This window comes from Crocodylus siamensis, chromosome 3 (assembly GCF_052110815.1).
Source record: "Crocodylus siamensis isolate JL-2025a chromosome 3, ASM5211081v1, whole genome shotgun sequence".
In the NCBI taxonomy this organism is placed as follows: domain Eukaryota; kingdom Metazoa; phylum Chordata; order Crocodylia; family Crocodylidae; genus Crocodylus; species Crocodylus siamensis.
The window spans coordinates 186,830,840-186,843,283 of NC_143397.1; the positions used below are offsets into that span (position 1 = coordinate 186,830,840).

Below are 12,444 nucleotides of genomic sequence, written 5' to 3' on the forward strand. Positions count from 1 at the left end.
AGGTAAGACTAACTGGCCTATAGTTTTCCGGGTCCTCCTTCCTCCTCTTTTTGAAGATGGGAACCACGATGGCCCTCTTCCAGTCCTCTGGCACCGCACCAGAGCACCACGAGTGCTCATAAAGCTGTGCCAGGGGAACCCGCAATGACTTCAGCTAATTCCCTTAGCACTCTGGGGTGAAGATCGTCTGGACCAGCTGATTTAAATACATCCAGTCCCTCCAGAAGTTCCGGGGGTCTGCTTTACAAACTAAACTAGCTTCTGAATGGAAAGTCAGGATATCGTTCACTTGGAAAAGTTAAGGGGAAAAAAATCTAAAGAAAATCAAAGCATTGTGTAACAGTGTCCATGGCAACTATATAGAACTTGGTAGAAGCACGCAGGCTACACAAGGAAAGATTTTGGAGAAAATCAGTCTGTAAGCACGTAACTACGTTATTAGCTGTAGCTACAGGACTTCCGCATATAATTCTAATTCTAATAAAAAGCTAATATTGTTTCAGAAGCACTGATTCCTTTCAGGTTATTAACTAATACGTGAAGCATGAAATACTGTAGAAGCAATCAGCCTACTGTGAGCCATGGTAGGGAAGACAGCACGGTAACAAGAAAGCAAACTAGCACAGGGAAAGTGGACAAAGAGACCTCCTGATGGGACTCAGACCTCTAGGAATATTGGATTGCCAAACAAATAAAAATCCCTCTAGACAGAAGACTCTGAACCAGTATAGAGGCAAGGTTTGATTCTATATATAGAGCCATGCATGGGGAATAAAGGCCAGGTACAAATGTGCCACCCATTCTTCCAGAAGAAACAAAAGGCTGCAGACTTCAGGCTTTTTCTCCTGAAGAAGAAAAGGCCAAACCAGGAGAAAGTAACTGGTCAATAACAAGGGTTGAATAACTCCCAAGAGAGTTTCTCCCTGAAGAGTGAATGTCTATACACTCTCCCCCGGGGCGTAACTCCACCTGGGGACCAAGAGGAGTGGAGCCAGAGGAAAGGCTCACTGCCTTCCTGCTACTGGGGCCACCCTGGTCTTGAAAAGGCATATAGGATAGCTGCTCCTCCATCCTGTAGCCTGGGATGTGAAGGGAGAAGCAGCCATGGCTCCCTGCTTCTTCCCTAAACCAGGCAGTCCCCAGTTTCAGAAAAGGAAAGGCACTTTGCCAGCTCTCACTGGGATCATCTTGCTGCCCCTGTTGCCCAGCTGAGCAGCAGAGTGATGATTTAAAGGCCGGCAGCTAGGAATGGGTCTCCAGGAAAGTCTTCCTGACCCATCTCCTGGCTCCTGCTGGCTTCCCCTTGTAGTCCCACTACTCTGCTGAGTGGTGGGGTCTCAGTTCAAAAGCTGGTAGCTGGAAGCAGTGTCCACAAGCCCTGCTTCCAGCTACTAGCTTTTAAATCACCACCCCACTGCTCAGCTGTGCAGCCAAAGGAAGCTTGGACCCGGAGTGGGAAAAGCCTCCTCACACCAAGCTCCCAGCCCCACTAGCTCCACTTTGCCTCTCACACTGCTAAGGCTAGCTGCTAAAACACATCAGAAAGGCTTTGGAGCCTTGACACTACAGCAAAATGCCCACATCTCAACTTGCACCACTCTGGGGGCCTTGCCCAAGGGGCTGAGTGCTCCCCCTCTCGTCCTGCACTACAAGTCAGCCCAGAGGAGTCCAAGAAGAAGGACTGTTCAACTGGAGGAACGAGCCAGGAGGGTTCCCACCGTGGAAGAAAGCCTCCTCCAGCTGAACTGGAATCCAGGCAGGGGAGAGGACAGGCTGCTGATTAATGGGCTCCCCCAAGTGCAAAGTTGGCCCATGGAGCAGCCCTCTTGTGCCACCAAGGCTGGGAAGCTGACCTGTGAAGTTCCCATACTATTTTTCTACTGAAAGAAATTTCTTCTGGTAATAGTGTACACAGACAGAAAAAGAAAGAAAAAGCTTTACTCCACATCCGACAAATCTTATTGCTCAAGCTACTTTTAAAGAGCTAATAAAGGTATTTGATGAATTGGGCTAGTTGTCATTTCCATTCAGTGGGAACTTACAAAATACTGGTGGGGAGGGCGGGAAATTAATTCTATTTTGAAGACATCTTTAAAAAAAGATAGCATAGAAGAGAAAACTTTCAGTCCAGCCAGGACTCCCAACAAGTTTGGTGACTTTGAGACCTTAAAATTCAAGCTTAATTCCATCAAGCTTTGGAGTAGGCAGCATACAAACCCTAAATCCCTGAAGCCCCCAACTTTCAAGCCACATAACGTGAAAGTCCAGTCTCCCCAGAAGGCTGCCAGGTAAGCTGGATAAAAGTCAGGAAAGTATAAAATAGAAACCTGTCAAGCTATCAAAACTGACCTGTGTCCACGAAACATTTCAGCCTTCACAAACTGCATTTTCTAAGCAATACTTCTTTTATCTGATAGTTTCCAACCTGCACTACTGAAGAGTACTATAACCCACATGGAAAGATAAAAGACCTTACTTTTTCCAGAAACAAGCAGAAGGAATATACTTAAATTATTAAATCCAGGATCTACATATAAAACTTTGGAGAGACAAAAGATTCCCTAATTAGAGAATTGTAAGAATACACACATAATAAACCAGCATATGTAGAAAGCAAAATGAAAAGGCAGAAAAAAATGCTCAGCAGTGTCAAAGATACAGGACACAAAACCATTTAGCATGCAAATGTTGAAGTTACTTCAGGAAGGAAAAAAGCATCAGCACAGGCAGTGACTGAGGACACAAAATTCCAGTGAAGGGGCAGCATGAAAATAGCACTTCCAAAGGAAATGTTCCCACCCTGCAGAAAGCTACTGCTAGACATTCAAATGTCATATTTGCAATTATGTATTAAATCAACAAACAATTCAGTTCTAGATAGATTATCCAGCTTCAGTGATATCCCAGCAGTATTGTGTAGTCTAATATTGCTGTTTATCAAATGTGACCAGCTGCTGCTGATGTATAAAATAAAACTCTTCTAAAGACCAGTCAGCAAATGCAGGCTGTCAATTAGAAACTCGTGAAGTGTAAAGTCGTTGACACTCAGAAGCACCACTCACCACAGGGCAGCACAAGCCATGGATTTAATCACAATGAAATTCCAGCATATCCTCTGTGAAGAAGAAGAAAAGCAATCATGCTAGACCCCATCCAGCATTTTAACTGATGTGCATGTTTGAAGGAGTTTGATACCTCAAAGGGCAAGCCAAAATTAACATACAACCATATGCAGCAAGTAAAATAGAAACAGAGTTCCATTAGGCCTGGTGGAACCACTGAAGAAGAAAATACCTGGTCAGATAATAGGACTCATCATTACATCATAGTTTCGTAGTAGGTAGGGTCGGAAGGGACCTGAGCAGATCATCAAGTCCAACCCCCTGCCATGGCAGGAAAAAGTACTGGGGTCAAACGACCCCAGCAAGGTGATTATCCAGCCTCCTTTTGAAGACCCCCAGGGTAGGAGCGAGTACCACTTCCCTTGGAAGTTGGTTCCAGATCCCAGCCACCCTGACTGTGAAGTAATGCCTCCCTCTCCTCCAGCATGCCAACATCTCCCCACATCTTAGTGTCATCCGCAAATTTGAACAACCCCTCGTCCAAGTCACTGATGAAGATGTTGAACAGTGCAAGCCCGAGGACCAAGCCCTGGGGGACCCCACTGCCGACACCACTCCAGGTCAAAAAAGACCCACCCACCACCACTCTCCTGGTGTGGCCCTCCAGCCAACTTGCGACCCATCTGATCATGTAGGCATCAATACCACAGTCGCCTAATTTCTTAATGAAAATGGAGTGAGAGACAGTGACAAAGGCCTTCCTAAAGTCTACAAAGACTACGTCCACTGCAACATCCACACCCAAGGATTTTGTGACCTGGTCACAACTCTTCAGACTACCACAAGGAGTACCTGGGATTGACAAGAAAAAGCCTTGGATAAACTAAGGAATCGCCTTAAAACTCTAACAGAGCCTTGAAAAGAAGTCACTATCCCTCAACAAACATTAAAGATAATTTACCTGATTTATCAATGGTAAAATGGTTCATAGATTTCATAGATTTCATAGACATTAGGGCTGGAAGGGACCTCGGGAGATCATCGAGTCCAGCCCCCTGCCCAAAGGGCAGGAAGTCAGCTGGGGTCATAGGATCCCAGCAAGATAAGCATCCAATTTACTCTTGAAGGTGTTCAATGTATGCGCTTGAACCACCTCCGCTGGCAAACTGTTCCAGACCTTGGGGATTCGGACAGTAAAGAAATTCTTCCTTATGTCCAGCCTGAAACGGTCTTGCAGGAGTTTGTGACCGTTCGACCTCGTCATCCCATGGGGCGCTCTGGTGAACAGGTTCAATAGCTTATGATATTGTGATATCAAATGCAGGTCTAAACTTATTGGGCTCATGTACACACAACAATATTTGCCCTTTTATGACCTACAACTGTGTGTCTGTTTGTACGAGTGGGATTTCCCGCTGCTTTAAAAGTCTTTCTTATGCATTAAACTAAATACCCTTGGATGTAGTTTAGTTTGGCTCACCAAGAATCAAAGCATTGCGTCCATGGATTCATTGTGCATGCAAACACAGAGGCACTCAAAGGTATGTAATGAACCTTTGTTCACAAGATGATATTGCCAGGGACCTGGCTTAATTCATCTGAAAACCTAGTGTGTGTAAACACAGATGCCATACTCCAAAATAAAGAAGTTTAAATGTTATAAACTTATTTAATTTAATAAAGATTCAAACCCGTGGTGTGTACAAACACCCATTGAGCTATCCAGCCACCTTTGCTACAACTACTGTTGAGTTGAAATGTCTATAAACATCCAGCTGAGCTAGGAAATAAAAGAACTCCCAGACATCCAAATTATAGCTATAGATATTTTCAGTGTCAGAGACGATGATAAGGCAATCTGGAACCATGATTCCAAGCTGTGAAAACTACTAAACAGGTTCCAGAAGCAAAAGCTAGAAATGCTCACAAACTTAAGCTAAAGAGAAATGATTTTTTTATGTGATGATATGGGGGTTGGTTGTAGCCATGTTGGTCTAAGGACATGGCAGACAAGTTTCTTTGGGTAAATCTGATGTCTTTTATTAGACCAACGAAAAGAGTTGGAAGAATTCTTCTTCGTAAGCTTTCAGGTATAAACACTCTTCTTCAGGCAAAGGGAGCACCTCCAGTTGTTTTATGCTCTCCTGGCTGGGATGGAAGCCAGTATGCAAGAATGCAGGTCAACGAAAATGCAAATGCCTGGAAGCGATGATATGCATTTTGGACCCCAGGATAGAGGCATTCTTTTAGAGAGCTGGGATGGTGGTGGAGGCATATCTACTATCACAAGTGCTCAAGTTAAAGTTTGCATTGAACAATGCACAATATGCAGAGTACAGAAACAGAAATAGGAAACTAGACAGGCTCATGAAACCCCAACCCAAACCTGGGAAAGGGCTGGAAAAGACTACTTCACTTATAAATGACAGGAACGTCTGATCACAACTGTCTTCTCACCCAGTTTCTTGGAGGTGGATTGCCTAGAGGATGTTCAGATAAAAAACAATCTGCAAATTAAAGACTTTCTGAAACGTCTGGTTTATCTAGCATGCTTTGTTCAGGCAAATATCCCACAAGGCAGAACTTCAAAATTCAAGCAAATCAGCATCTAACATAAATTTGAGCACCAGTGTTGCCCTACTACCCACAAAATAATCAGAAAACAAAATTCAACACCAATAATACCTAAAGGAGGAGACTGGAAGGGATCTCTCCTTGGAAATATCAGACCATTTAAATCCTTCCTCCTAGAGGCCAGATAATAATGCAGGACAAATATTCATGGACTAGAGAACCAGGAAGCTGTTTCCTATCAGGGTAGTCCGCTGAAGCCAAGAGAAGGAGCAATGTCCAAGACACAAAAACAGTTAAGACTGCTAAAGTAGGCAGGATATAGCAAAAGATAACAAACAAGCTGCACTGGGACAGAGGTTACATGAGGTAGCTATAAACTCAAGACAGCAGTGGAATTTAAACTGGAGATAATTGTGGAATAGGTGGCACATGCAATGAGAGAAGTCAAGTCCAGGACTAAAGGCCTTAGGAGTTCAGCCCAAAATTTGACAGTCAAGAAAGACTTTATGCAAGCAACACAGAAGACCACCAGGATGCCACTATACAAAATGAAGACGACAACAACAGGGTGGAAGCAAGTCCCCCAGCACTGAGAACAAAACAAAAAAACCCCAAGAAGTTGACTACAAATGTCCATTCTGGCCTATAATATCGCATAGTCCTTAAAATAAGGTAGTCTGAAGTAAAACCCATTTCCCTAACATGATTTATACACTAATAACCTCTAGAGCCAAAAAATCAGAAGATATCTGCGTAAGACACAACAAAAAATATTTAAAAGAAAAATGTAGCAACCTGCAAGAAACTTGGAAGGAGCACAAGTTTTAAGGGAAACCAATTTGAAGGAGGTACTATCCAGTCAGTCTGTGTTCACCCGTCTTGAAGGTTAGCTGTGGCTGCAGCACCTCTATAAACAGTTCTCTTAATGAAGAGCTAGATTAATTTTTACAGACAGTGCTTTCATATTATTGCTCAGTACATGGGGCAAGCAATCAAATCCACACCAAAAAAAAGATTTTCACCCAGAAAAAATACAGCACAGAGTCATAAAATATCATATGGAATGAGCTATAATTTAAAGTAATTGGATCATCTAAAAAAACCTAAAGTAAAAACAAACAAAATAATCCCCCTCAAAAATTATTCCTTATTTGAGATATTCAACATTCATTGTAAACCTTAGATTAATAGTGTTTTTACACACTTGGTGGAAATAATCATATCTGTTCATTCAAGAGCTTTATCAATTGAATTCATGTTCTAACTCTCATTTTCTTCTGGAGGAGATAGTTAATAGTGATTTCATTTTAGACAGCACATTGACATCCATGCAGATCTCTTTCCAAGAGTAGCTACAGTTATTCAAAAAGCCCAAGGCAGAATTGACTGAAGTTACACAGCTTGCTGTAAGCAGAATAATTCAGATCAGCAGCAAACAGAAGACACATTTGCCCTTGGAGGTAGGGGGGAGCGCTGCAGGCTGCCCATCTTACACTGGTCATTGGTCATTTGGTCATTTTTACATCAGTCTGTGTGTGCTGACCTTCTCTTCTGTTACAGGTTTATACGAGTTTCTGATGATTTATACTTGTAAAAGTGTACTGTCTGTATCTGGTGCAAGTCGGGGCTTAAAGTACAGGCTTCGTATCAGTGCTAAGAGTGACAACCTCTAAAGAACCAAGATTAAGAGCTCTCCCACAGCTCCACAACAGCAAAAAATTACACTTTACTGAATGAGGGTCTTTTTTTATTTTTAAACTGAAAGAGTGTTTACCTTGGTTTGAGTGACTTTTTTTCATAACACATTCTTGCAATGAAAAAGTCTCAGGAACAGCAGCATCTGCTTATATAAAGGATCATGACTAAACTGAGTGTGCACGCACATTAAATACTCCATGCTTTTCTCTCCTGTTTACAAAAAAAAAAAGAATTCATTCAGAGTACAGGAACAATACCATGGGGTTTTGATGAATTAATGAGCGTCATGAATAACAAACAGGACTTAAATGCACAAAGATCTTCAGGGTCTATATTTCCCTATAAAATGTTTCCGAAAGTATGAACCATAAGAGCAAAAAAAAAAAAAAAAAATCTTTTAACCAATAACCAAATTTGTCAAATAAACTATTGGGTATAAATAGGTTGTCCGGTTCTACTCTGACCACAATCTGACTGAGATTAGCAACACAAAAGACAGAAGCGGAAGTCTCCCATAGCTCAGGACCAACACTGCAAGTCAGTCATTTCTTTCCCCTCTTCAACTTGTATTGAAAAAAAGAAAACATAAATTGGGAAGGACTTGTAAGGCTTTTTTTTTTTTACGTTGGAACTCTGCCTGGGATTGAATCAAATACTGTTTATGGATAAATAAATTAATTAGGTTAGGTGCTGTGAAACTAAGCACAGCTTAAGTGGTTTTAATTCCTAAACAAGATTATAAAATTAGAGCACTGGTCAAAACACTTATTAAATGGATTATCACAAACTGCACTGAGCTTGTGCCATTTTGACAGCATTAAATAATGATACCACTACATGCCAATTGCTCAAAACCATTATCAAAACAAGAACATTTCCTCACAAGGGACACTGTATTTCAAATTTACTGGAATATCTTGTTCTTAGCAGTACTATTATCATTACCATCTGATCCTAGCATCAATGGATTCTGGCAATCCACAAATTAGGACAAGTCATTTTTTTGGCAGGAAGAATCCATACAATATTTACCAAATTCTGAAGCCAACGGCTTAAAGTCATTTCAGATTGAACTAAGCCTGCTTGATGTCTCCATGTAGTCACTAACGTAATAGTTCAGCCACTGTCAACATAATTCCATTTTCTTTCATTTGCATGAAGTACTGTTTGAAAATACCATACCTGTGGTGGATATCATACTGGGTTAATTCACTAGCCTTTCCTCTCCACTGACCTGGAATCAAAATGATTTAATTCCAGACGGAAATGGACTTAGACAGAGACATACAATCACAGTCTCTGCTTGGAAACACCTAAAATGCAGTAGCAGGGACTGTTTTGCTATAATGAAGCAAATCACAGACAGTAATCACAATTAATTAAAAAAAAGAAAATGTTTTCCTCTTACTCAAAATCATTAGAAATTGCATAGATAAACAATTAAACACTAGTAGCCTATACTTTGTACAAAATATGTCAAGAAATCCTTCATGAAGTTTCCAACAAAAACAGGTGAAACAGAGACTGAAAATAATGGCTTTACCCCACAGAATGGTAAGGATCATGAAATCAGAACATTATTAACATGTCAGACAAAACTTTTACCAGAGGGAAGGAGGAAAAACATCCCTCCCTTCTGATTTCCCCCTCCCTCACTCCTCCCAAAAATCTTACTTTAGCTGAAAACTAGCAATACTAAAAAATAAAAATACTTTGATATTTTAGGAACAGTTTTACTGCTATCAAAAGTTGGGGGCTTTTAATAAGTTTAATTAATTAAATTTGATTTTAGCTCCTCTCGAGTCAAATATCTAGGGCACAATAAAAGTTTTCACTATGACATGGAGATATGAAGGTCTGCTCCTGTTTTGTAGAACAATTTCAAAAATGGCACTGGGAATACCAGCAAATATGATTCTTTCCACCAACTGACATATCCAAAATTTCATTTTTCTTCAAGAGGTATTTTGATAGTAATTTTGCTGCCACGGAAGCAGAGTAGACAGCAAGAGAAACAAAAAAATGTTTCATTTCCTTTACTATTTCCTCAATGTTCCTGAAAATAAGTTGCAGGAGTTTATCCTAGATTTTCAGTGGAAGTACAAAATAAGGGGTCTTTAATAAAAATATAAAAGAGCTCCATGTTCTTCAAACATCCTTCATGCACAAACATGTTCAGTCATATTTGGATGTTACATTTTTTGCTAAAATACAGTAAATACCTTATGCAAAGGGTCTGAAAAAAAAACCACATTAAGTTCCTAAATAAATCAGCAGTTGGACTGTATAAGGCAAAAAGTGCCTACTGAAGTCAGCAGAGGCACCGGAAATCAGGCTATTCATTCATCTTCTATTGCTAGCTTATGCTTTTCAAAGCTTTAACCTATGATTATTTGTCTACTCTAAATAGATACAACTCAAATGAAAATACAAATTTTAACCTTCTTTCTCCACTGCTTTGTGACTAATGGGAAAGGAGAAAGGCTTCCACTGAAGGTCAAGATCTTAGAAGTTATCATCAAGGCACTGTATATAAGCATACCACTAATAGTATCTACTTTCATCCCTTCTCACCCTTGCCATCTTTGCCCTTCTTAAATCACTTTTTATATCCTTCTCCAAGCTCTTCCTTCAGCCTTTCATAATCCCTCTCTTAGGCAGCAGATGGCCCTTCACCATTCATTTAAATGCTTTCCTCAAGACACAGAATTGTCACACAACCATTCACGGAAGTTTAGGGCTGGAAGGGAACTTGTGAGATCATCGGGTCCAGCCCCCCTGCTCTAGGCAGGAAAGACTGCTGGGGTCAAATAACCCCAGCAAGGCGTGCCTTGGGTAAACGATGAAAGAAAACTCCAGGCCATTTCATTCATCACATGCTGGGGTTGGTTTTCAACGCTACATGTACATTTCTCCATGTACAAAAAAAAGTCATTTTCTGATGCGGGCACTTGTTAACAATTTTAAGTAACGCACACATTTCACAAGTGCCAAGGGAAACTTGAAAACATGGCTCTGACACTCAAAAAAACTCTAAGAAACAAAAAGAACCCACCCTTCCTATGTTTAAGCAAGTTGTGGTTTTAAAACTCATCGTTTTTGAGCAATGATGGCAACATTGTTGAAGACTCTATTCAAAAAAGTATTCACTCACAAACTTACGGTACATACAGACATTACACTCAGAAGTTTGGGAAGTTAGATCAGGCAAAAAAATGGCTGCCCTATCAAACTTGTTTCACCCGCACAATGACCTTACACTTAGACCCCTATTAAGTCGATCTATGCTCCAAATCATACAGTTCCCCAAAGGTTAGATTGGGCAAAAAATTGCTAGGCCAGTCTAACTTAGTTCACCTGAGTGGTGCACTAAAGACAGATCAGGCACAGGTTAAACCCATTTACTGAATGTGTGTATACATTTAAAGCAGAGCCCTGGGAAAAATGAAAGCCCAGCAGGTCACTCCAAGCCTAGGACTGTGCTTTTCCTACTACCCCCTGCCCTCCACCAGGCTATTTTTAGCACCCCCAACTCTCTCACCCCCAAACTAACAACCTCCCCCCGCAGCATGGACTTGTTAGCCCCCTAATCACCCCCTCCTCCCCATGAAGCTGCTAGCACCCCTGATCCTGCCAAACCACCATGGACCTACTAACCTCATTGAGCTGGCCAAACCTACCCCCTTCCACAGACCCCACCAACTGCCCCTCTGCCCCCTGTGGGCACACTAGCCCCTGATCCTGCCACCCTAACCTACTCAAATTGGGCTCCTGGAAGCAACATACAACTGTAAAACCAGAACCCAATCTAAAATCATGCCACTTAAAGTAAGCCATGTGACTGTAGATTGAATCTCAGGAATGCCTGTGCTGTTTTGCAATTAATTTGCAAAGAGGAGGATTCAAGGGAGGATCACCAAGTTAGACTGGGCAGCTGTTTTGTGTCCCATCTAGCCTCCCAAACTTTTCAGTGTAGCATCTCTATGTACCCATAAAATGCTGCCCTTAATAAGGATGCTTTTCTGTATCATGGCTTCAGAGCATAAAACATTAAGAAATGATGAGCAGACATTACAAAATGTTTCCAGGTGTAACAGGCTTGGAAATGTTTAAAAATGCAGCATTATGGAGTAGCAGTGGACTGCAGATGGAGCTGGGGTCAAGAGAGTGCCTTGTCAGCTCCACTCTCCCTGTGTGCTCATGGTGGGAGAAGTGGAACTGTGGAACTATGGAGGACATAAAATATAAGGAGCGGTGAAGCATGTTCGATTGTACAGTTTGCTCTCTGAAGTGCTTCAAAAGTGTCTGAAAGACTACAAAGGTGCCATCTGTCCATTCCCTATTAAACAAGACCTTCTCTTTTTCAATCCTAAATTTCATTTCTGAAAATAGCCCAAAGGTATTTACGGAACACAATTTAACAAGAAGCATTTATATTTTTCAATAGATGAGGATCAGTGCCTGCCAGACTATGCTCTTGCACCCAGATGTTTTAAGACTCCAATTTGAATGCAGACTATAGCCTCCAGTGGAACCATGGACAATTAGTCTGGATGGCTTAATTATGCCCAAGAATCAGCTCAGATTTTTGGACAAAAACTGCTCATATAGCTTCCACCTGTCTGTGCCCCTCTTCTTTAGGTTTATTTTCTACTTTTTTTGTTTTGTTTTGTTTTGTTTTTTTGTTTTTTTGCAACTCCGTGTCTGGTTGCATGATAAGAATTAAACCGATCATAATAGGTTCTCCTCGGGTCACATGCCTTTAAGGGCTTCTGCTCTGTGCTTACCTGCTTTCTCCAAAAAAGATGAAGCTTTTTCCATTAAAATCCTAACAATCCTTCATAAAAATACTACACAGATCAAATAAAATGGACAAGACAGTACATCATACTTAAAGCTTATAGGAAGAAAGGAACAAAAGAATCTAGGGTTCATCCTCTTATTTCTTGAGGTTTTGTCTGAATGACTGAACAATAACAAATTCAACTTTTTTAAACTTTAGTAACATAGGATATGACTAGTATTGAATGCACTGAATTTTCCACATATCAGTACCAACCAGTTTAATTAATGTGAAGAGACCATACCACACTGTATTTAATCTTATGGA

At 41.0% G+C, this 12,444-nt stretch overlaps 1 protein-coding gene across 2 annotated transcripts in view; it reads right to left on the bottom strand.

Annotated features, from left to right (window-relative positions):
• The window catches only part of PXDNL (peroxidasin like), a 344,128-nt gene that overhangs the window by 286,548 nt on the left and 45,136 nt on the right, over window positions 1-12,444 (bottom strand). Inside the window, exon 1 of one of the 2 annotated variants that reach the window (XM_090039947.1) lies at window positions 7,411-7,525. The exons of the other annotated variant lie outside the window; for it this stretch is intronic. Within the exon in view, the coding sequence (XP_089896073.1) occupies window positions 7,411-7,442 (32 nt within the window). The 5' untranslated portion in view covers window positions 7,443-7,525. Of the gene's footprint in view, window positions 1-7,410; window positions 7,526-12,444 lie in introns of those variants that run through there. 2 annotated transcript variants of the gene reach the window in all.